Consider the following 27,604-nt stretch of genomic DNA (forward strand, 5'->3'; position numbering starts at 1 on the left):
TGAACGTCATGGTGCCGCCGATACTGGAAATGTGCGTGGCGAGACTCGTGCAGAGCCCAAAAGAATTATCGCTCGAATGTTTGTGTGTCATACTACAACACGCTAGGGGCATAATAAATCACGTAAGGTTCACCGAAATGTCATAATACTTTGTGGTCTGAATATATTAAAAAATAATATATATAGGGCCGGTTTTACCACTAAGAGTTAAAGTGCGAGTTACTAATAACTCGGAGTTAGCACAAAAAAGTAATTTCACGACCCAGAGTGATAACTATTACTATTAACCAAGTGGTAACTTCAAGTTAATGAAAATATTTACTTCCAGATTTTAATTCTCGATAATTCTGAGTAATAACGATCTAACTCCAAGTTAAGACCACGGTATCAGTGTTGTTGTGGGTGGGAGTGCTTATATGATATCAATAATGTAGTCATGTAGATCATAACAATATATTATATATTATTAATTATTATATAACATTATATTATATATATATATTACATATTATATATTATAAATAATATATTTTACTATGATGTAGATGACATATTATGCCAATTTTTGTTCAAGTCTTTTTTCTTTTCATCCGATTTTATATGTAATACATCTTCTATAACAAGATTTCAAAAAGAAAGTAAGTTAAGTATCGTCAAATACTATACGTTAACGATGACGATGATGATGAGCAGATGATTGCGATGCAACGACAAACAGTAGGTATTAGATAATAGAAAAACGAAATTGCGGAATTGTTATCAACGTTATCTTCAAATACTTGGAGAAAATACTGTTGGAACGAGGTTAACTCGGATTAACTAACTCCTACCCAAAAAACCAATAGTAAAACTGAAACAATACTAATTCAAAGTTAGACGGTAACTCAGGACTAACTAATCCGGACTTTAACTCGTACTTGGTGAAACCGGCCCATAAAAATTCGCATTACCCGGCACATTGAGCGTGTACATGAACTGTTTACATTTGTATTGATTACCCAGAGCGACGCGTTCGAAAAGCTACACGAGTACTCAGCCGCGCACAAGCCGATTTTTTCCTCGAGGATACGGTCGATGGTCATGGACACGCTAAAGTTGAGGTACAACAATGAGGGGATACCACATGATGTTTGCGATGAGCCACCACTGTTGGACGAAACGAACGGGGTAACTTTCGCAGGACAACCCGTGAATTGCGTAGGACTGTCGTGTTCAGACTTGCGACCAGTGTTGACGGTCTGCAACAACAGCTTACGCCTGGAGGTATTTGAATCGATACGTATACGTACAACCGTGGACATAAAATTATTATATTATTTTCATAATTTGCGATAGATGAACACTCGGGTCGGAAAAGAACCGCGGCGAAATGAACCTTTTTCAGAGAAAGGAAATGTAACAGTTGCTTTCATTGTTTTAGATTTATTTTAATTGCGAGTCGAACGTATTACAATAAATAATTACTGACCTGTTAGAGAAAATTCGACGAAATTGACACACGACAATGATTGATACTGTTTTGATATTAATAGTGTTTCGAAATTTTTTCAGTTAAATGTTTACAATATCGTTAAACCGATCATCAACCCGGTAACTGCAGACAACATGAACACCACAATAAAAGACTTGTCTGTACACATTAAGAACATCGATATCATGGAAAGATTGATCGACGTCCTATTTTCAATGGTATTATTATTTTTTAATGAATATAACATTTTTAATTTTATATTCAATTCAATTTTTACAATTAATATTAATTTTTATGTATTTCAGGCAAAAGATTATCCCAAGACCATTCTAGAATTGGTAGGCATATGTTCTTTGTTGCGGAACACAACAACAAGTTCAGTAAAGGAGCACATCAAGACTACCACGTTGAAGAAACAAATCGCGATCCGTTGCAATGAAGTACTGCTGTCCGGAATTCAAAACGATCCAAGTGCAAACGAATTTACGGCCAAAGAATCTTACGCGTAATGATTTTCTTGCAACGTTATATAAATATTTATTAGTTATCAGCAAAATCAATCAATAATTATTTGTATATCATGTGTTAAATTCAGATTTATTGGCGAATTGTTTAACGAAAAGATTTTGTCCACCCATATTCTATTAGAGTTTTTAAGAATATTACCGGAAAAGATGTCGGACCGAGCGCTTGAAAATATTTGTGTCTTATTTTTAGCGGCCGGCAAAAACATAGAAAAAGTAATTAAACAGCTGTTTATAGAATAATTATACGTGACAGCTTACGGTATAATCTAACGTATGTGTTTGTATTATTGCAGGTGTACAGTTTGAAAAAAATAGTTAGGAAACTGACGGATATGGTTTCGAATGACGTAGAAGGGATATTTTCCCATCGTAGTGTTTTGCTTCTGAAATCACTTGGAGAACTACGAGACAAAAATTGGGTCCCTTAGTACAATATAAAAAGATAATCATTATTTTTCTTTTGGTTTATCACAAATCAATAACCTTATTTACATAGCTAATTCGAAAACATATATTCTCCGCAATTCAGTACATACATAAATTGATTTGCAAATAATAATGTTAACATGAGCTAGCCTTTAAGCTATATTATTGTTCGATAGTAAAAACATTTTTCATTTATTTTAAAGTTTAGAAAATAAATAATATTATCATCGTTGAACAATCATTTAGCCTAAAGGCTAGCTCATATTAATTTAACACAATTCAAATAAATACTGCATTAACCTAAAGTATTAATTATTTAATTTTCACTTTTTTTTTTTTTTTAATTTATAAAATGAATAATGCAAATTAAATTAATTTTAAATGTTGTCCTTTGAGAAATGTATAGAATTATCTAACATCGTGTAAACATTTTGCGTACCCAATTTTTTTCTTAGTAGGATTTCAATATTTCTCTACTTCGTCTAAAATTAGGGTAATCATCGCTAATTAGTACTAGTTACGGAAATACTGGCCGACATGGTCGCGATTTTCGAACCGTAGGGTTTGGTTGGTCCATTTTGATAGTGCGAGCAAAAATAATATTACAGTCGCTATCGCGTGAGAAGATTGATTGGAATGAGCCCGTTCCAGTGGATACACACAAACGATGGTTTGAATATCGGACAAAATTATCAGCGTTAAATGGGTTATCGATATCACGTAAAATTACGAACAATATGAAATCATGTGCCATCGAAGTCAATGGATTTTCGGACACTAGTACAATGGTCAGCAGAGGGCCGCATGGCGCAAAGTAAAGAGGGTAGTTCGTACGTTGTGTCCAATTCCCTTCAAGGAAAATATCGAATAAAGGCTTTGTTATAATCCATAAAATTTAAATTTATTATGATATATTAAAAAAATAGTTATAATATGTGATGTTGGGTTGTCCTAATATAAAATATATTTATTATTATTCACTAATAAATAAAAATTATTTCAATCAATACAAAACACTTTTCTAAGTGTAATTTAAATAATAAATAATTTACTAGTAATGTAGTAATGTGCTAAAATACTTATCTTACGTTGGTAATATTAAAAAAAAATTGCCGAATTAAAGCAAAATAATTTAAAAGTGGTAAGAGTTTTAAAAGTATAAATTGAAGACATTATGAGACTAAGCTATTTTTGTTTTTATTAATTCAATTTTACTTAGTATACATTTAAATAACGTAAAATATCAAATAGTTAAATAATTTTATGCAGCAAAAACGAACAAAAATAAAAAAATGGTAACAATGCCTCAATATTATTTACTCGTCAAAAAAATTGTACTTCTTCATGGGTTTCTTAAGAAATCATACATAGTTACAATAATTAGGTTTTCATTAAATTTTGAACAATATATCGAATTATATAAGCTAATTATATAATCATATTAATTATATATCACAATATACATTACATACATTTATTTATCAATCATATAGAGTTAAGGACAACATTAATTTTTTAAAAGTTCATATTACTTCATATTGTTAATAATAAATAAGATATGTACAGTGCACATTGTACACACTATTACTTAATAACACTTGTATAATATAAAGGAGCATTCAGTTTATTGAGTTCATGGATTCAGATTTTTGAAGCTGCATATAAAATAGGCTTTCAAAAAACAAAATATTTAACACTTGAGTAAAATTTATGATGCATGCCCCTATGTTTCCTTTAAAAATATTTTTAAATATAATTTGATGTACTATAAGAAATTTCGTTTAATTTTTATGGATTTTAAATTAAATACTAATTGATGGATTGAATATGTCAAATCAGTTGCTTTAACTTGTTTTGATTAGTTATTATACCCAAAGGCTACAAGGCAATATATTTACAATTCACTCGGAAAACTACCAAAAAATAATATATTAGAACAGTATTTTTTCATAAAATACTATTTTTTTAATAATTTAACAATTATTGTTTACACCATTAGTCAGTAACTGAAATAAAATATGCGTGAAAAGATAATTTTTTAAAGTTGATAAATTGATTTGTGTTCAATTTTTTTAGGAATCAGATTCTTAGCAAATAAAATAAAAATATAAGCTTTTAAAATATTATATGTTAATAAATATTACTATATAAAATTATTTTAAAATTCAACGCTAAATTTAAATCAAAATCAATTCACAAAATGTGAATTTTAATATTTGAATATTAAAAATTATTTCCTACAATATTTTTTATGAATTAAAGTATTTACAAGATTAATATCAATACAAATAAAAAGATAAATAATAATAAGCAAAAGAAATGATGATATGAATAATTTGTTACCTAATAGTTTAAAATATTAAAAATTAATAATACTTACACGCAAAAAATCTTAAAGCATATTTTAGAATAATTTAAGAGCTAATCAATTAATAAAAACTAATAATTTTTAACGGAAAATGTTAGTAATCGAGTTTTGAAATGTATACCTTGGATACGGTGATTGTAAGTGCGGATAGTTTTTGAGTTTATTGAATATTTTTTGTATTACGAACGTTTTGTTTTTAAATTTTTATCACGACTAAAAAATATCAATAACTCTGATAACAGTTAAACCAATTCAAGTCGCTATATATTATACATCGTGCGTTTCAATTTCTTTATTACATTCCGAACTATATTATTATAGTAATTATTATTATCAAATATTTTACGTGATTTTTATGGCAAATTGTACAGTATTTGTTTTATCGTAATAATGAAATGCCTAAACAGTAAAAGTTATTAATCCGAACATAACGTAAACGTAAAATTAAAAACTGTTCATCGTCCGCATAAGAAACGTACTGCCACTGCGCGAACGGTACATTTGATCGGTGATCGGTAAGCTGAGGTTGAACGCCGGTGGGACAGGATTTCTTCTTCGGTTTGTTCGGTAACGGGTTTCAACAGATAAATCGCTGCAAGGGTCACAACTCGAGATGTTCTATTCATTTTTTTCAGATGACGCACGTCGGCATAAGGTTCGTGCGATGCCGATTCATTTATAACGAACGTCATCTGCGATCAATTTATCTACGTATTCAGTGCGGCAAAATACGTATCTCGAAGAAATTACGTACTTCACACTTCCCCGGGTGCACGCCGCGATGGTGAACAATGTCTACGATGTGAATCCAACGACGAGACATTCGTACGATTTCGAAAATAAAAATCCGTCCACACCGTTTACAAATGGTGTTGTCCCGCGAGGATTATTTTTCTTCGTTTCAACGGTATCGTTGCAGTTCTCGTAGGACACGCGGTTGGTGTATATTATTAGAGACCCCGTAAAAGTATCTCTGCTAAAATATCCTATCATTTTTTCTCTTTGGGCCAATAACACTCGCACCAAAAAAAAAAAAAAATCAACTTTGGCGCGTGAGGCTGTTACGACACTGGTATGATTTTACGAAAAACACGTGTTCGGGGTGAAACCAGTGCTCGACTTGGGAAAATTAAAGAAGGAAAGACTCTGTTTGCTTAAAGAAAAAATTGCGTCCTCAAAACTTGTCAAGCGTTATATAATTGTAACGTAATAATAGTAGGAAGACGCTAAAATTTCTTAAAATTAGAAGGGGTACACCGTCTCCCTGCGTCCGCCCCACTGGGTAAAACCTTAGGTGCGCTCGAATCGAGTGTAGGTTTCGTTTGGGTTTTAGTAAAGTTTCGAAGTCAGTAGTAGAGGGTACGGTCCAAGAACAGTACACGAGAAACGAGCGAACGAAATGCACGTCGGGTTCGACCGGACCGCAATGGGATCAAGTGCGCGGTTCTGTGCAAATTAATCACTCGACCACGCGTCTTGTGCACGGGACACCGTTGCGCAACGCGATCAAACGTATCACTCGCTCGGCAATCGTTGAACAATTACGTTCGATAATGCGCGTTTGATTAAGCGCGTTCGTGGTATAAAAAGTTGCGGTCGCAACCTAAGCACGAACCTTGTAAAAAAATTTAACGATTATTATTATTGTAATTATTGACGGAGCGCGCAATGCAGTGCAGTAAATCGAAATTAAATTTATATCGGCTTTCCGTGACTGCGTTTTCAAACGTTGTTCATGACGTTACACAACGTTTATAATACGTTTACCTACACGTAACGTTTTTTAACCGCTGACCACGACCGTTATACGGACGCGCATTCCAAGATCGGTTATCGTCTACCGTTTATCATCATGTACGGTGTACAATAAACGGTTCTGGTCACCGTCGCCTTTTATGTAAGCGTTTAATCGATTCAAAATCGAAAATGTAAACGGGCTCGAATACCTTGGTTAGGAAATAAAAAAAATAAAAACGAAAACAGTAAACATCCAGTGATTTTGAGTTGGTTTCTTTTTATTATTATCATTATTATAACTGTTTTAATTATCTTACACGAGAAGTATTTGGATTATAAATACACAGATCATTTGTTTCACGTTCATAATTAAAATATATTTTATTCCTAATAAAATAATAAATAATGTATACAAAATTATGTTATAAAGGACGATTGAGCAATAAAAACAAACGGCTAATTCAACATAACCACGAATTAATACAATAAAATAATCATATACTATACTGGTTTAATACAAAATATTGCACTTACTTTTCAATAGGTAGGTATATTTATTTAACGTCTAGAATAATTTATGTTCAAAAATTACGTATACGTCTGTAAAACTATTAGGCTACGTAAATGTAAATCTCTATACGTGTTCTTAATAATATAGGTACACAAATTATACGAAAACTGTTATAATTAAATGTTTTTTTTTTTTTAAATTATTTTAATTTTTTTTTTATCATAAACACGCGAGCGTATTTTACTTTCTACAATCGATCAAATTGTATACACGACTGAAGTTTCTACACGTGTGTTACATCTGGGAAAAAGTAATTATACTCGTATATGAAGATTTTAAAGTTCTTAGCGTTCGCCGTTTCATTTAAGTTATAATTGTGTAATTAAAGTGTTTGGAAAAAAAAAATCTCTTAAACGAAATATAAAATAAAGGCTATATAACAGCTAAAAGTGCTATTCAGTCAAGCGGTAACCTATATTGTACTTCAACTAATATTCGTGAACTTAAAATGTATAACATTATGTACAATTATTTTTGAAACCGGTAAACACGGTGGTGCCGATTAATCGGTCGGTGTACCCGTGCAACGGTCGCGTTAGAAGAGGATTAAAAGAATAAACACCTAAACATGTTTTTGAAACGTTGCGAAACGCCTAAGACACAATACTATATATTGTACTAACTTAATTATTATTACTATTTTACACGTATTATTATTATTATTATTATTCTATGCTCGTTCAGTCTAATAGAGCCCGGATGGAAAATCCGTGAGCTTTCCCGTGGAAACAGACGTGTTGATATGGCGCAACGCTTTCAAGGGACCGATGTCATCGGGACTGTTGCCGCCTGGCTGGCACGTCTTCGGACGACCTGCCACCGCGGCCACCACTGGATCCCTGCCCGCGCCCTTGTAGCCGGAGTATAGTCCTGCGATGTTACGACCCCGGGTCACGAACACCTTGGGTTCGTCAGCACCACCGCCATCATCCCTGCATCCCTTCGGCAGGTAAACTGATCGCTCGGACGCGCACAGGTCGAATCGGGTAACTGGCATGCGGTTGAAACCTTCACCGCCAATGGCTACGTTCCTCGTGCTCGCCGATCGCGTCACCTGCGCCACCGAGCCCTTTGCTGGTGGCCCAAACACGTCGTATATGGACTTCCGTCTGCATCCCTGTGACTCCCCCACGTCCTGCATCTCCCACTCCGGACGGTCCGCGTGCAGCGCCAATGCCGAGAATCGCTTGATCTGCTTCTGCGCGTTGCGGAACGTCTCGTTCCGTTGAAGCGCCGCGGTGCACTTGGCGTTGTTCTCCTCGTCCCCGTACGGGCATTCCGAGTCTTCCGCGCTCTCCTCGTCGTCCTCGAAAAACGGATTCACCTCGAAGTTTTTATTCGCCAACAGGCTCCTGGACCTTCTCGGCGGTTCCGGCACGATCCGCGTCGGAACGATGATCACGTCGTCAGGGTCCGAGTACTGCTCGTAGTACCGTTTCGAGTTGTCGCTACTTACCGACGACGACACCTGCCGGCTACCGCCGCCACCTGACTCCGTGGACGCGTCGTTGATCACCTTGTCGAAGTCCTCGAGCACTTCATCCACCGTCGTGTCGTTCTGTGACAAGTTGTACATCTTATATGACACTTTCACCTTCTTGCTCGTCGTCACCTCTTCTTCGCAATCGTCTTGTTCCGAAGAACTGATTCCCTCGTCTTCGGCCGAGTTGCCGCCACCCTCGTTTTTGCTGTTCTTTTCCGAGCTATTCGCGTGGTCCTTGCGTGAAGAAATTACACGTTTCTCCTCCTGGAGAAGCTGATTAACAACAAAGGCAACAATTCAATTATGTTATCGATCAATTAGTGCGGATTTCTATTTTAAGTTTAATAATATACTCACGTGAATTTTTTTTTCTAGCATTACTACTTTCTCTCTGAGACACTTTGCCTCTCTGATGACCTCGTCGTGTTGCCTTTTAAGTGACTCCACGTTTATGAAATTTTTCTGCCATCTGTATATCTCGTCCGAAACAGAGCTCAACAGTGGCGATTTGTTGGAAATATTCTAAAAACAAATGATTTCGTTATCTTGAAGCGATCAAACAGTTTTCGATTTTACTTACTTTCAGTATAGCTGCCGGTTTGAATCCAGCTTGTTTCAGTTCTGCTTGCACGTAGAATTTTGTCTGAAGATCCGGACACGTTTCCGTAAACGCGTTGATGAACTTAAGGCCGGCCAACAGCAGCTCCATACCGGAGCTACCGCTTCCCGACATCATGCCCACCAGAAATCTGAACCGGACGGGCTCGGCGAACCGAAGTCGCATCGTGCTCATCGCGTCCGACACCGTGTTGTGTCCTTCGGCCGTGCCCGATTCGCAGCACGCTTTGGTCAACAGCTACACAAACACGATCACGTTGTATATAAAAATTGCGAATAGCGAATGTTGTTTGCAAAGAAATAAATCGTTCCGACTGGGAAGGCGGGAGTGAAAATACGCGTACAAACCTCAAGGGTCAGGAGCCGGGACGAGTTGACCGTGCTCATGATGCAAGCGGCCAGCGTGTAGAGACCAGCCGACGATACGGCCAGTCTCCTAGCCGCGTCCTGGCACCGCAGGCAGTACTTCAAGCACTGCAGGCACGAGTTCTCGTCCAACGCGTTCCGGCGCTGGTTCGCGGGCGTGCACTTGGTCTGGGTGCCGTTCTGCTGGATGGTCTTCAGCAGCTCCAGCAGCAGCGTGACGCCGTCTATGGGGTCGCCGACGAACTCTTGCACGAAACTGAAACGGAAACAAATTCAAACCTGTGTGGGTTTTTCGAAAACGTTTTTCTCGTGCAACCCGACCGCTTTCGTCGAACTAATGCCAGACGGAAATGAAAACCCATTCGCCCGTACACTTCGATTTTGACGTACGCGTTTCGTCGTGACGATGTGAAAAAAACCGTTGTGTTCTATCGAGGATCCCTTCGCACGCGTATCCCTTTCGGAGTACGCAACCGCAACCCCCTTACGGCCAAGGTTACGAACCAACGCGCCGTGATCCCACGAACCTCAATATTTCCGTTGACCGCGGCCGGGAACGTTCTCGGTTTCATTCCGTTTTTTTTTCTTATTATTTTTGCAACGTACAATTTGTACCGTGTGCAGGCACTAGCCGCGTACCGACTGGCCGACATGCGATTCAATATTACCTTTTACGTTACGTTTTCATCACGTTCCCGCACGAAATTTAATGCGGTTCGTACCGGTTTTAGTGGTTAATTAATATTGGCAGTGTTATAACCGTTATCCCGCGTACAAGCCGGTCAGGTTTTTTTTTATTTATTTATTTATTTTTTATTCGCTCGCCGCGCGCACTAGGGCATTGGGGCTCTGCGCGCATTATTATTATTATTACGTTATAGTTTTTTTTTTTTTTTTCCGTCGGTGTCAAACAAGTATGTTTATACGCCACTATAATTAAATTTAACGTATTGATTTAAACAGCCACGATAACATCTTTTTATTCTAATGACCTACAAACCGAATGCAGCGTCGTATTTTAATAATTTTCATGTTCACAACGGTTTGCATACGTAGCAACAGTGAACGAAAGAACCGTCCGCGTCCAATGTCAATTACGTATGGAAGCCGACCCGTACTCTGAATACGATTAATTTTCCGTTACGCGCATTTGTAAACGAAGTGAACGTCACTGGAAATGCTAACAGATGATCATGTTTTGTCAACGTTTTCGATCAAGTGAAAATCTAATTTCCGTTGCACGTCGTTTGTACAAGTTCTACTTAACAACGGTGCAGGACGACGAAAACCGCTGATCGCAATACAAATATACAGAAAAATTGATCAACGTAATACGACAACGGATCAGTTAAATTCGTTTTTTTTTTTTTTGCGGAATGTTTAAAAATTTGGTTTTTCCTATTTTCGACACAGAACACTCACGAACCGTGATCCGTCAAAATTAGAACTCTGGCTACGAATAACGTTACGTTAAACCGAAAATGTAGTTTTTACATAGCCAATTTATTGATCGAATCACTGGGAATATGTATTAGAGCTATATTATGTTATAATATTATATGTTATAATATTGCTATATTATCTATTTTAGAAACCCATAGATCGGTGGGTATACTTGCAGTCCATTGTTTATTTTTTTAACGTTCAACAGCACATGAGTACGGGATTGAATGGTAGTTTAATTCTATCATTTATATTTATCGATGATACGCTCGCTCCGTTTTTGGTAATCGATTTCTAGGAAATTTATCAGAAACTCCGTGCAATTTTTATAGCCCAGGTCAGGCGGGGCCTTGAATATTATAAATATTCTATTGATAGTTAAGTTCACAAAGAATTAGTCGATGTTGTCATGGGTAGCAATTAAATATTATGTTTTGCACAACGCGCGTGTTAAATAATATACGTGCTTTGGTAGTAAATTGTTTTAGCTCGTTTTATTGTATTGTGACGTTCTCCTCAACCAGAGTTAATTGTCTGCAAATCATCAAACAATTATTTTGTGAGAAACAAGAAAGTAATTATTTTTTAAATTTATAATTTGTATTTCTGTAAATCTTTGAATTTCGCATATTCATAACTTTTTATTATTATTTAATTTAACTATTTAAAAACGAATCGAAGAATTTGCGAGTATTGCGAAATTATTCTGAATTATTCTTTGTAATTTTTTTTTTTTTAATTAAAGTGTGTAATATGGTTTCATATATACGAAAATTATCAAAATATAATGGAACTTAGTACATGGATTTTGCTAATATTTGCTTAGGTATATTTAATAAGATTTATCTTTAGACATTTAAAATTATTCTACAACATTAACGGCATACTATATCAGATTATAAAATCGTTGTAATTAATCGGATATCATATTATTTTCGTAACTCAAGATTTTGAATAACATTATCAGATAATATTTGGAAAACCGCGCTAGTTTCAGTGCATTCATATAAGTTCATTCGTTTTTCTTTTTTTACAAAACACGTTAAATTGCCATTGATAAAATCGCTCCAAGTATGCACAAATGTAACTCTTTATCAAGAACAAAAAGTAACTTTATTCGGTATTTACCTGAAATACGCGAGTTTTAAATCAGCGCTAAGCTTTTCCAGAAGTTCCGTGATTGACGTGAACTCTTTCAGAGTCATTTCGGTTTCTTTCGCTTCCTGCGAATCTCCATTGTTGCTATCGGACGTTGATCCTCGTTTTCCGAATTTGCGCAACGATCCGGCGTAGTCTTCCACATTATATACCGGTGGCCTTGGCTGATCCTGCGATAATAATACCAAATATCAGTTATCTTGATAGAACATTCACAGTAAAAATAAATAAATAAATAAAAGATTAACACTGCAACGGACATAAGCCGGTAACGAAAAAAAAAATGGATTATAATATGAATGATATTTGTGGTTTTGTGTCGTTCTCGGAGTTTCGAACACGAAAGAATAATTTTTAAAAGATGAAATATTTTATCATACTATGGGGAATAAAATGCAAAAATCGTGTATTATGCATAAAATATTACACTAAATATAAATCTCACTTTTAAAAAACGTAGTACCCAAGCATGGGACACGCGAGACAAGGTACCTCTTTCGCGGTTACAAATCCGGCATGACTTCATGATCAAGCCGCACACACAAGACTAAACGGACGTAATTTTGTGTTTTAATAATACAAACGGTTGTTGTATATAATTGCGTATCCCCGGAAAGTTGGATTTAAAATAATATAATGATTTCACTTTTCCGCTCCTTAATGAAGAGAAAAAGAAACATAGGCATTTTTTTTTTTTTTATTATTATTATTCTAATGCCGTGGCTCATACAGTGGTTATTATTACGTGATTACAGCTCTGGTTCAGGATCCCACGATACACAAATGAATAGGACTATTTTATTATTTTGAGAGCGAATTCCGCTGTGTATTTAGTTATATGCGTTTGGATGCCAAACCTCTAGCTGTTATAATTATCATTTTATAACAATAAAAATAATAAAATAAAAAATATGAAAAACCCAACCGAGTATAACTCACTTATGGGAATTTCTCATATACCTAATTTCTACTCGTTCATTACTCAACACCCAGTAACGCCATCCTGCCATTTTGTACTACGTCGTCCTTCCTGGGTGAATCTCCCTTTGTTTCGTTATTCCCTAACGGTATTCGATATAACTGTACCGAATAACCCTATTGTATCCATATGTGAGACGAACATGGACGGATTACATAGTGAAAACATTGTAACATGACATATGTCGTTTTAAAAGCCTTCCGATGGAATAAAATGCATAAATACAATGCGCGCTGTATGTATGTGTTTAAAATGGCCGGTATTAAATGATATATTCATCAAAAATAAAATAAAAAATACCATTGTTCTTTTTCAACAAAAATATTCTACAATAATACACGGGCGCCTACATCGATAATAAATGTTACGTACGTATACACACTTATTATAATAATATGTTACATATCTATGTGCAGGGCCGGCCTTAGATTTTTGCCGCTCTTGGCAAATCTAATTTACGCTGCCCCTATTAAACAGTTAATTTTTGGCGAGAAGAAGAGTACATGTCAAATAATGATATTCGATAAACACTTGTTATTATTACGAGAAAAAAAAACGTATTGAGTGGCCTATGTTTTCTATAAAAAATATAACAATAAATGTTATGAAAATAAAACAAGTCATTGTATAGAAACCGATATTATACAGTATTTATACTGTATCTCATACAGTAACAATAAGTATTCAATTATTAGTTGAAAAAATATTATTACAAAATTAAAATTATATAAATACGAGTACAGTTTGTTTTGTGAGCCTTTTCGTGTGCAAAATCGATCAATACATTTTAAACTCAAGATTTTTCGCCACTTCTTTTTCCATTGAAACTATAGAAAGATCACTTAACTTTCTTCGGTTCATAAAAGACCTCAAATAGTTTTTAATTATTTTTAACTTGAAAGAATTCCACTTGCCCGATGCGACCGATACAGATATTGTTAAAAAATAATTCCAAAAGCTACAGCTACGTTTGATACAAAATTGTCATTATTTATAATAAACTGTTACACTTCCAATGAATTATTATTGGAGTTTTAATAATTCGGATAACGTTAACTCATCCGTAATTTACATTGAATTCATATCTGATTTACTAAGATCTTCATTTTCTGAAAGTAGCAATTAAATAACCATACAGTTTTTCGTAATATTATCTTTTGTTATATTCTTCAAATTAGGTTTTTATGTCGTACAAAAACTTAAAGTTATCGCTGTAGTTATGCATTTTTTGAAATCTTACTTCCAGATAACTGATTGCTGTCTAATTTAAAATTGAGTTATAAAATTACAACTCACCTTCAAATTTAGTTTCTAAATAAATTATGAAGTCTCAATCACATCATCGGTAAACGAAACATTATTGTAGCCTATATTAAATGTTTTTATTTATTTTATGTTTAATATTTTTCATTCGAAATCTGCCACCCTTACACTAGTGCCAACCTATTTTACTACCGCGAGGGACCGGCCCAGCGTATGTGTATACTTAAAATAGTAATAAACATCTTGGTGCATATGAACACCGGATACGTCGACATTTCAATTAATAACAAACAATTAAAGTAATTCTGAATCTTTTTTTGGTAGCTTATCCGATTCAAGTGCGACATTTAACCATCCGTGCTAAATTGTATTCGACTTTTGTACACCGTCTGCGACGTTACAATATACGTTGATATGAAATTGTCATAGAAATATCGTTATAATACACCTACTCCTTGTTGAATGTGCCGATGGGTATGATTAAGGATATAAATTATCATAAATTTACGGCGATTCTAATTACCACAGCGGTACGTGGAATAATCAAAGATATTAAGGTTTACCCGTAATAAATTAGTGTGTAAATTAGGTGTGAATAAATTGTCAGGTACACACGCGTAAACGCATAAATGTACCGTCCAAATAAATTTCGTGATTTTCCTAGTGATAATTAATTATATTGTGAAATATCTTCCGTGAATAATACAAATATATCCAAGTTCGACAATATCTGTACGCGTAAGCTATGTTGAGAATTTTTAATTGTATATACGTTGTTCGTGTATCGCGGTACACAATCTTCAACACGCGATGTTTACGACGACATTTTTCCAATCTCTATCGAAGATTTATCACTCTAACAATCGCCAATAACTGTTTTCGACCAACGTCATTGAGCGAAAACACTAACACGTATATGTGTATAGTGATAAAACGTTTGGTGATTTTATTCCAGCAATAGAAAAAATATTAACATTTTACAAATACTCGATGTAAAAAGATATATTTTATTTAATCACAACTGAACAGTGACTTTTAAATGCAATTTGCATTCATACTTTACGTATTTTACTCTCGTATGGTAATAGTCTAACACAGTGGTTCTCAAACTGTGGTACGCGTACCCCTTGAGAATACTCCAGATTTTTTAAGGGGTACGAGTCTGGCCAACAAATCTTTAAATTTGAATTATTTGTGTGGAAAAGGTTATTCAAGTTTAAAAGTAAATATAGAAACAAGTAAAACGTTGAAGATGATTTAAGATTGTATTTAACTAAACTAGAACCCAATATAGATCAACTGTGCCAACAAAAACAAGCTAACACTTCTCAATAATTTTTTTTTTTTTTTTTGAAAGTAAACTCTTTTGTTTTTAACATTTTGTGTGTATTAGTTTTTAATTAAATAAAAATATAATTCAGTTTTTAAATATTTTTATATTTATTTTAGTTTTTCTAACTAAGAAGGGATACACAAAAATGTTTATTGCTAAAAAAGATTATAGTGTTTATAAAAGTTTGAGGATCTCTGGTCTAGACACTAGCATTATCACTAACAAACCTATTCTAATATATTTTAAAAAAATGTGTGTGCAGTCATATAAATTGTTGTAGTCGAATGCATATAATGAAATTATGTCAATAGGATAATTTTACATTGATCATTCACATTCTCCGTAATAAACATATTTTACTTTTTTTTTACCTCATTACCTAATCGGGATAGTTATTGAACTAGTTAAAAAGTAAGGCTGATTTTTTAAACTACGTTTCACGCAATTTTCTTTGAAACGCTTGCAAAATATATCGTATACAAGTACTTTTATTAGTAATTATACTTTTATACTTGACTATTATACTTGACGGATGACATTTAACGTTTATAATTTCACTAACCAAAGATCACCATTCATAATCCGAACAATTGTACACAAACAATATGTTAAATCCTAAATAATTTTTTAACGAAAACAACAAAAGAAGAAGAACTCATAGACGTGAAAGTAGTTAGCACGTCCATTTTCATTCAAGTCCATAGTGGATACTATTAATATTATTATTATTAATACACGATTTATAACATTATTATGTCGTTCAAAAGTAATTCTAAGGACATTTTCAATCATACACCAATCATCCCGATTGTTGGAGTAAAATTGTTACGATATCATCAATCACAGTTAAACAATTAAACACTACATATAATAGTGTGTCTGTGTACCAATCTGTTTTAATAAGCTTAAATAGCGCACTAATTATTTGTTCCTAAAAATAAATAAACATGTCATACTTAAACGAGTAATTTGTGGATCTTAGACATAACTATAATACATAAGTACAATACATATTATTTCAAACCGTTGAGTGCTTGTAGTGAAATCGCTGCGCCAACTCAAACAAAACTAAAATCAAAAGATTATATAAAAATTAATTTAAACTGACAATGAATAAGTACTACGTCTGAAGTGTGTACGGTCGACTAATTGTTATGCGATAATGTAACGTGAATGATTAATTGATAATAATATCGTGGTGCATCGTTTAAGTATATTATTATTAATATGTATTTGTTTAGAATGTTTCAAACGAAGAACGCGATGGAACGATTCAAAACGATGAATTAAACGCTGTTATACAACTTTGACATAATGGACTTGATAGTACAGATTTCGTTTGGCATGACATTAGAGGACAATAGGCGTGTTTATCCGTTCGTTATAGGATAAACGCGCGTTACTATCAATAGCGCTTAATTTAAATAGAAAGTGGTAAGACTAATATCGAGATGAATTTAATTATTTGTATATACGGTCGAGCACAATGTATTGTTCGATACAACACTTACAAATCGAAAATTTATAGGCCCCGAGAATAAACGAACACATAGGGCACTCCGGAGGATCAAGTACAACTTTGTATGATATTTTTATTTTTATTATAATGCCATGCCGCAGAAATAAAATCAAAAATTACTTATGTATTACTACGAACAGTGATTTCGTTGATCATAGATATACATGTATTTTTACCAACTAAAAAGTTAAATATACTTATTCATTCAAAAAGCACTAGAAGAACACTATTAAAATATTATCATGTCCTTGGTTAAAAGTATAATTTGGTCGTAATATGTCAATACGTCTTACGAATTGAATAATTATTGTTCATTTTATTCACGTTTTTCAATGATATAGAATGCAATTTCAAAGAAAATAAACTGATCAAAAATACTAAATAATTTACCTACAAACACATAAGATATAATGGTATAAGATTTAATTTCTGAAATTAACATTGCCGTATTTTCAATTGCCTAATAAAATAATTAACGTTTTACCATATTAATAACTCATTGGAATATTTCCATCGACGTCATGATTATATTCTGGGCATCAACAGTAAAAGTTAATTTATTTCATATATATTTTAAATTAAATATAACTATTTATTTAAATTATAATTATATATATAAATTTTTATTATAAACAAATTGTAGTATATTATAATAATAAATATAATATATTTATTATAATACATTATTACAATATATTATATTGTACAGTAGTATATGAGAAGTCAATACTGTGAATCGAATTTGTTTCTACGCAGTCTTGATACGCGTAAACATACGTTTAACAAGTAATTTTATTTTCATTTGAATTAATTAAATTTCATAGCTAATTTATTTTAAAATACTCCCACGTCAGTATTCACTCTCTATATTATATTATATGAGCACCAACATATAATGTTTCTCAATCTTTTATTAATAAAAACAAAATTATTTTTTTACGCTAAGCTTTCACAAGCGCATTTTGGTCTTATATTTTATCGGTATATTGACAATATAATTACAGTAGTTGAGAGTCTTTGATCATAATAGTTACGAGAAAAAAAATTACAAATAATAATTCACTTTTATACCTGAAAAGAACGAGTGCCTATCAGATTAAATAAGTAATCATGAAATTAGAATTTAAAATGTTTCTGTCTGGAAGCAATTTTCTGTTAAATCTTGTTCTTGCATAAAAATAATAATTTTAAGAAACAGCAGAATGAAATAAAACACGAAAACAAATAAAATTACGTTGGACGTTTCAAAACATGTGCCTACATTAATTATATTTTCTTTAAGCTTCTTACCATAGAATTAATGTCTGATAAATATATATAGAATTTAATGAATTACAGTCATTACGTTATTTACTTACAAACGGAAAAGGTTGCAAAATGTATCCGGTTTATTTAATTAATTCGAATTATGAGAATTATCAGAAAATAAAATCGCATCGGTAAAAAGGAAATGTGGGAAGAGTAGAAGAGAGAGAGAGAAAGAGAGACCCTGTAACGATTTAAAAAAGCTAGTGATTCAGTAAGTAGTTGTTACTGAATTAAAACTAGAATTCGTTTAATATTTTTTTTCTTCGTAAATCGTTGTGTGAATAAAATTCGATGTTTTGTGTTTAATATACAAACGGATATAAAAAATAAACTAGTTTTCGGTATGCCTTAGTATAGTTTAGATATGAGTTCACATAAAAGGTTTAGGTCATTTTTTTTACTGGTCCTTTATCGAAAAACTTATGAGTCAACACCGAAAATCTGACCATGGAGTTTAATGACATTATACTTTCGTCGAAGCGAATTTCATAATATAATTAGTTGTCGGTGAGTTCTTATCTCAAAGCGTCGTCGGACGGATAGTTATATGAAAACACATTCATGTGATTGTGGTGAACATATCTACTGAATGAAGTGTTAAGTGACACAAATAACACAATATTTATCAGTAATAATGTTCGTACGAATAGTGTCTCCCGTGACGTGACGTTAAGAATACCGAATTTTATTAAAAAATCGACATCAAACCGTACTGTTCACGTACAGAGTAATACTGTAGAGTTAGGTGTACTATAAAGTCAGTGGTTATACTACTAAACCTGATAACTTTATAAAACTAATCGCGGCATCAGCCGACAAAGGAATGAACGTAGCAACTGCGTCGAATTGTAATTATTAGTGTATACATTGAAAAAGTTAACGATTGTTTTTCTTTTAGTCAATTGAATTACGTATACGTTCATGTTACGTGAATTCGGTTGTAAAAAAAATTATTATTTATCCACCCGTTATACTATAAGATCCGCATTCACTTGATACTGTGTACGAAGTGAATAATATAAAAATTTGACAGTTTGCGGCTATTTTCGAAACAATGGACGATATGCATGCGTGTGTATTATTATATTATCCGTTTTACTACAATTCTATTGTTTTAGTATACGGCGAACATAATTTTAGACTGTACAGGGTGAAAAACGTTATCGCAGCATCTGGGCTGTATAATTTAGACAGAGAAAGTATTCATAATACCAATACGTTACCACATTCTCCTGTGCTTCTAGGATATCAGATTCGCGGTAAAAGATCTTACATCAAATCGTTATCATTGATAAATTGAATCGATAGTTCATCCTTCTGATTTTTTTTTTTTACGCATAAAATATGATGAGATTGTAAATTAAAATATAATACGCCCGTAAAATAACTAGTAAGTTAATTTTTTTATTTTTAAAATATTATTATAATGAATGATCGAAGCACATTGGCTGACCGTTCGACTCGATAAAAAAAAAAAAAACACCTGTAGGCTTTAAACGTAAAAGTATTTCTAAATAATATTATATGCGTTAAAAGTTTTAAAAATATTAAATTAATTGAAATAATAATAACAATAATAGTAATAATATAAACGATATGAATTTTTAATCGAATATCAAAAGAAAAAAAAAAATTAATTATGGAAAACTACAGTGAAAAAACCTCGAGCCCACGTCCGAATGGGTCGCATGAACATAATAAATGCAAGAGTGCTTCATTTTTTTATTATTTTTTTTTTTTTTTGTCTTTACTTGTGCATCGTACTACGAAACGCGCCCGTAAACAGCGAAGTACGCGTATGTAAAATAAACGGTGGACGGCAAATTAAAATGTATGAGCGTACGACGGTCGTCAGCGCAGCGCACGATAAACGTGTTGTCGCAATATATTTTCCTCGACGCCAAAATATTTTACGTTGGGGTGAGATTCGCCGTAGGACGACGACTCGCACGACCGAAGATTTCCGGCTCATTGTGTCCGGACCACCTCGTGTACGCGCCCGAGACTAATTAAACGACGTTTTTTTTCTTTCCTCTCATCTCTGTAAGCGACCCGCGCAGACAGACGATAACATCAAAAGTATCGGTTTTACACATTGTACACAACGTATCCTTCTTCGGTCCGTCTCTTCCTTTTTCTTCTTTCCCTCTCGCCGCTCCGTCTGCCCGTGTCTCCGCGCACCTACCCGCCTACGACGCGTTTGCGACGGAATTCTACGTGCACCTGTGCACATACAAATATATATTACGCGTGTGATTATCGTACGGTCGTCGTCGTCATCATCATCGTATACCTGCGGGATGCTTCTTACAATGTAAATAGAGAGCTCACGAACTGTAAATACCTTATCATAAAATTATCATCAATCATGCGCGGTCGGATTAGAATAGGAGAAAAAAAACCAACAAAAAAAAAAAAAATCCACTGCAGTCGTGATCCGTATTAACGATTATCCTGGAAGACGCGACGACGCTGTTACACTATTATAAATAATATACGTGCGCGCGTATACAACGATATTACGTTCGGGATTCGAGTCCGTTCGTGCGCGTTCGATTGTGTTATTGTTCACAAAAATAACAGCTATACGCGCGGCGATAAAAACTTCAACAGGCACAGAACGTTCTTCGCCGATACAAATGTTGTTTATTATACTCGACAACGAGGTGGTTGAATTTCGGTAAGCCACTGCGGCAGCTGTGCGCGCTCAAGAGCGGTACGACTTTATGGTAATCGTTCCGTCCGGGAATACGTTACGGACACGTAATTTTTCTGGGGACATAAAACGAGAAAAACAACCGGCCACGGGTGTACGTTTGGAAATCCAGTCATATACCGCGGCGACTACGGTAGGTACGGCGACAAATCGTTATCAATATTCCGAACGAATACGTGTGCGACGTATTAATCAAGTTTTCTAAACCACTACGTGGCGTATGGACGCTTACAAAATACGTCTGCATATAAAATCACACTCGTACGGACAAGTGTGTGTGTGTGTGTGTGTGTTTGTAACATACATATATACATACGTACACGCACTCACGCATGCATATGTGTATTATAAACAATCATATAATATGTGCACGGTCCGTTCGGATAAGATTATATACTTTCCTCTGTTCCTCACGCACTCACGTTGTATACCTCTGATATCGACCAACAGACAATAGTGAATACGTGATGCACTTGGTAATGAACAAACATGCACACACACGCACGCACACACACAAACACACGAGTGTGTATAATCTCAACCCTTCGCCAGTGTGTACCCGTTTACGTGTACGCACACAGATACGTGTAACGTACATCAAGTACATACGCGTATGTGCGCATGTGAGTGTGTGCGTGCGCGGTACAAGACACAATGTGTTTCGGGTACGTACACATGCAGGTCGCTCGAAAGGGGACGGTTTTAAATCCGACGCTCCGGTCTGCGTATCGTACAATATCCTATTAAGGGCCATCAATCTTCGTTAAGTGTATTTCTTGTACGAGCGTGTGTGTGCGTGTGTCGTACATACCTACCATCGGGATCGCATGAACACGTGAAAAAATTGTTTATTATTTCTTTTACCCGGCCAACGTTTTGTTGTATATTATTATACGTATTACACGACCTGCAGTGAAAGACTTCAACGCACTGCGCGTACACCTATGCATAGTGGTGATTTTTTTAACACGTCTCGTATCAGCGTGTCGCAGCCGCAGTATCGTGTACGTATCTACATATTTATACATATATATATACGAGTACATACGTGTGTATCAACTGCATGCAGACAATCGCCCCGGTCTACGTGTGTTTCGTTCGTTGTATTTATAAATTCATCGCGATTCGTACGACAAGGATATTATAGTAATGCACGTAATACCGTCGATTTGATAAAGATCGCGATAGATGTTGAACATTGGATATAAATGGGTGCGAGTTGTTATTTTTTTCCTTTTTATTACGTCGACGGCGACGGCTATTGGGAGACGAAACATATCGACTTCAAACGCCCACGTCTCGCATCCGATGTTTTACGACCGCCGTCCGCTCGAAATACATTTATTTTTACTTTGTAACGATATTAAATTAATTGTTTTTTAAAACTCTGTTCGAAACGGCAGAAGAATCGGCCCGGCGTGCTCGAGAAGGAAAAAAAAGGAGAAAAAAAAAACGAACCTATTGACGAAACGCCAAAAGCGTATACACTATTATATTACATAATGCTGTCTTTAAACCAGTTGACTATAAATCTTTACGACTCAAACCATTGTGCGCTATACTCGCGCGTTCGGAGGAGAAAAAAAATATGTTGGTTTTTTTCGTATAATATGACGTGTTGATAAATTATTTCGTACTTTAATTATTTTACGGTCTTTCGGTGGGGAGACCAGAAGAACAAACAATAACATAAATATTCGCTTTCTTACGTTTACGTATAACTACAGGTGTAATTAATGACATTATATGCGCGAATCGCGACGACCATATTATTATAATACCATATGTATATGCACGTATTATTCGTACTTTACGCGATACAACATGTCGGTGCGCTCTTTGATTTTCTACTAACACTACACATAATATTATTACAGACCGTATGCGGTCGTTCGACCCGCTGGTACACGTAATTTTAGAAGGAAATAAAACACACTTTCCGCGAGAAGCGATATTATAATACATAGAAGGCACATATCGTGTCATTGATAATCACTGTTTTTTTTTTTTTTTACGATTTATACACGTACAATGATTTAGATATGGCGGCGGTTCACCTCGGCACTAAAGCGGCAAAAAAACCATTAAAAAAAAAAAAAAACCAAACGTAACGAAAACACCCACCGGATCCCTGTGGGCGGCTATATAATATTACACACTACACAGACGATTAGACCAAAAGAGTAGCTCGTTCATTTCATATTTTCTAAATTACATTGTCCGATTTCAATGTCAAAAACACATGAGGCCCCCGGTCGGGTTAACATCTTTTTGAGCGACGCCCACGCACAGATTTATATCAAACCACTGTATAGAAGGATAATTCACTTTTTATTTTATTCCCCATTGTTCGCGCGACGTGTTGCAAAAGCCCTGATACCCGTAGCATAATAATATTATTTCGTTTTTAACCTACGATAACACGCAATATAATACTACCCATCACAGTGTATAGGCGTAAGGAACGGTAGTATGACTGTGCGCATAGTGCCTCACGCTCGTGCATGAAGCTAATGAATTCATTATACAAAACGGCTGTATAAAATATAATTTGTAAACTCCAACTGCAGTATACAGGTAGCTAGAAGATTTGGTTCTATTATTATTAGTCATTAGTAGAGTTAGAATTTTGTAGCTCTATGACTATTTAAAAAATATATCCAAAAAAGCAGTATATCAGCAGTAACCTATGTACTAACTATTTATCAATAGTATGCATTTCTTTTTTTTTCAGAAACTGAACTATAATGCCTATAACGAAATTGTTATTAGCACTTCAGTTTTATGCATGAGGAATTATTTCACTTGCAGCTGGAGACTGTAGGTGTCAATAAAACGTGACTTGTAATATTGTTCGAACGGTTACTGTAGTTATAGCCTGAATACTGTTTTATAGTTTAATGTCAGAACATTTTTGTACTTTTCAACCAAACTTATCAATCCTTTCACTTTTTCACTAGAAAAATTTTTTGAACGTGATTTATCTTTGTTTTTAATTTTAGAGGTTTTACCATACTATCATAGGCGTGCGCACGGGGGAGGCCGGTGGACTCTTGGAGGACTCTGGCTTTTTCTTTAATAAATGTATATCTATATTATACAGATAGCGAACATTTTTACATTTTACATGAATAAAGTAAAGTCCGTTTTAATCCTATAGTATAGAATTGATATCTGTGAATAAATTTAATAAAATTATTAGTTATTAATTAGACTAATCAGAACTTGCATATAATATAAAAATTGAAGATGTAATTGATACATTCAAAAACCTTACTCCCGTAGACAAAAGGATAGAGTTGTAAATAGTATAATAATATGTAAATAAGGATTTCTTAGATATAAATTGTGTAAGTTTAAATAGTATTTATTTTTATATTTGCATATTGAATTAAATAAATAGTTTATAAAATTTAAAATATTTTATTATACTAGTAGTTTTTAGTACAAGAATCTTTGGTTCACTTTTTTAAGGGGCCCCCCTGCGGACGAAGTCTGCCTACACCTATGCATACTATCCAATTCTTCTTAAAATAAACTTAATAAAAAATGGATATATTATATTATATAAATATTAATTGAAAATATTTATAAGTCACTAAATAGTAGTTTATGGATGTTACGTTCAACTGAAAACTAATGTATAACTAATAACTTTTATTTAACACAAACATCAAACATTACGATTAAAGACCAACTAAACCACGACCAAATTGAATAAATCATAAAAATGAATATTGATTATTCAATTATTTTAATTTAGTATGTGTATCTAGTATACATTTTGTAAAAATATTATTGATAATATAAAGAAAAAAATAACATCATATTGAAATAGACCAAAAAAAAAAAAGATTTTTCTCGATTATACTATCCTTCATAGTGTACGGTTAATATTGGGTTTGGTAAATTGAGTCCCATTTTATTAATCTTAGGTAAACCGAGTCCCACCGAAAAAAAAAAAGGTAATTTGAGTCCCTCATATAAAAATGAAATCGGTAAATTGAGGCTCTTGTATAAAAATTAAAGCAGTAGTTTGAAATATGGTGAAATGCCGTTTTTTTTTTATTTAACACATTTTTAATTATATTAGTACAATTTTATACTGTGTACATTAAACTTATATTTATCAGTTATCATATATCACATCCAGATTTGTTATAGATAGTTAGGTACTTATAGAAATGTCGCGTAATAATACGGAGCGAAATATAATAATATTTAACGATGTAACGATAAGATACACTTGCCTATCGTAGGTACTCGGTGAATTTATAACTACGAGTATATCAACGATTATATTTATAATTTAAATAAATTTAAATAGATTTAATACATTAAATATTTTAGACGAGACTCAATTCGCCGTTTTAACTGTTACGAGGGACTCAGTTTACCTCTTTAAATTTTATACATGGGACTCAGTTTACCCATTTCAATATTATTATTGGGACTCAATTTACCTATTTCGAAAAAAGATAAATTCTTGGGACTCAATTTACCTATTCCCGTTAATATCAAAGCTTCGTGTTTGACCAACAGAAAAGAAAAAAATGCAAATACCTACAAAATCCGAACTCTAGTTATCACTGCCGTACATGCAATATTACACTTGACTTACTTGGAAACTCTGTTCGGTGGAAAACGTGCAAGAACTGTTCCAGCTGGCCGAACTGTTTCGTGATGAGACTTCTTGTACCACCCGTAACCGAGCCACGTGGTCGTTCATCTTGTTATTAGGTTTCGCCGATATCTAAAAAACGGAAAATAACGGAAACGATTAACAACCGTGTGCAGACAAGTCGAAAAATAGTTTTCACGGTTCTTATATTGAAGCCGTTGGCGTACCTAATATTTGTGTTGTACCATTTCCATTGCAGTAGGTACGCAAACTCACGCGGTCACGAGCGTATTTACACAAATAAGATTTACGTATATTCTTTCCTGTACAACACTGTAAGCCTATGATGTGTAAACGTGCTAGTAATATATAGGGGTCAACATCCCACAATTATAGATTGATAAAATAATGAGGTGAGCAATAAAAATTTGGATTAGTCTACCGAAAACCAGTTTGGTCGACCGATAACGTGTAATGTTATTATAGTGGCGTTGGGAGGGAAATAAATATTAAAATATTCCAACGCGGCAACTGCAGCGGCACGTATAGCCGGCGCTGCGACGGTGTCCAAAGTTGTACGGAAGTATTGCTTTTACAAGCGGAACAAATCGAAACCGAACGCGTATCGTATGCGACCGACAAAACGCTTCTCGTTCGATAACGGTTGACGATCCCGATAATTATTACGTTAGTCGTCCGCGGACCGCGTAACGTTATCGGGGGCACACGTTACGTGCAACTTTTGAATGTTGTTCGTGTTGTCGACGTATTTATTTCCTTCGTCCTCTCCGAACCCGTTACTCGGCGGGCTAGCGGTACACGAACGGCAGCAGCCACCAGCCAGTCGTCGGGCAATAAACCCCAAAACGTAACGTTAAACTATAGGACCGAGTCCCAGAACCATCAGCCAGTCGCCGTCGCGTATCATCGTTATAGGTCTTCTAGGTGTTCGTACGACCGGGAGTGATTAGGTGTACGGTAGGTGCGTGTGGGCGTGCGCCGCGTGGTAGTAAAACGCGTGTGCACGGTCGGCCGGTTGCACGATTACAGTAATACAACATTATTACGTTGGGTCGATAACTCGATGCGTTCAGCGTTTTAACGACGGTTTCTTCGTGTGTTTTGTAATAATATTATCGTTTTGTACTGACATTGCCGTCAACTATCCCGTATTCGGAAGGCCACTACTACGCGCCATCGTTTCGCGTGTCCGCGATACACATATGGCTGGACATTACAAGAAGTCCAAGTTACTTTCAATTTTTTTTTTTATTTTCGATCAACTTCAAACACGTCGAGTTAATCGAGTGAACACATCGTGTTTCCGTGGTACGCGCAACCAAACAAATTCGTTAACTTTTTCTACAATCGTATTAAGTTTAATTATTTACAGGGGTGTATTGGAGGGTATACGCGGGTATACGTCGTATACCCGGATCCCTATTTTTGGATTTATGCGTATACCTTTAAGAAAATTAGTCTTTTGTGGGTAAACGCACACTTCTAATTTATCATCAAACAATTCATTGACAATTCAATTCATTCAGACAATTCAGTCATAGTATCTGTTCGAGCTGGTTGCCATATAAACTTATTTTTGCCGTATCTACGGCCTTTCCCCCGATAACCACGGCCGCGATTATTTCAACGGCCTGTTCACCGCCCGGCTGGACAACTGTCGCGGTTGTCGTGTGTTC

At 34.5% G+C, this 27,604-nt stretch overlaps 1 protein-coding gene across 3 annotated transcripts in view; it reads right to left on the reverse strand.

Annotated features, from left to right (window-relative positions):
- Positions 1-7,367: 7,367 nt before the first annotated feature.
- The window catches only part of LOC112681747, a 66,118-nt gene continuing 45,881 nt past the window's right edge, over positions 7,368-27,604 (reverse strand). For 2 of the 3 annotated variants that reach the window (XM_025552049.1, XM_025552048.1), the window contains exons 2-7: positions 25,908-26,039; positions 12,139-12,338; positions 9,550-9,823; positions 9,164-9,439; positions 8,941-9,105; positions 7,368-8,856 (exon numbers count right to left, since the gene is read on the reverse strand). In XM_025552049.1, the coding sequence (XP_025407834.1) occupies positions 7,786-8,856; positions 8,941-9,105; positions 9,164-9,439; positions 9,550-9,823; positions 12,139-12,338; positions 25,908-26,039 (2,118 nt within the window). In that variant the 3' untranslated portion in view covers positions 7,368-7,785. Of the gene's footprint in view, positions 8,857-8,940; positions 9,106-9,163; positions 9,440-9,549; positions 9,824-12,138; positions 12,339-12,613; positions 12,716-25,907; positions 26,040-27,604 lie in introns of those variants that run through there. The other variant, XM_025552050.1, reaches the window with a different exon arrangement.

The sequence above is a fragment of the Sipha flava genome, unplaced genomic scaffold (assembly GCF_003268045.1).
Source record: "Sipha flava isolate LNK unplaced genomic scaffold, YSA_version1 196_pilon_pilon, whole genome shotgun sequence".
NCBI classification, from domain to species: domain Eukaryota; kingdom Metazoa; phylum Arthropoda; class Insecta; order Hemiptera; family Aphididae; genus Sipha; species Sipha flava.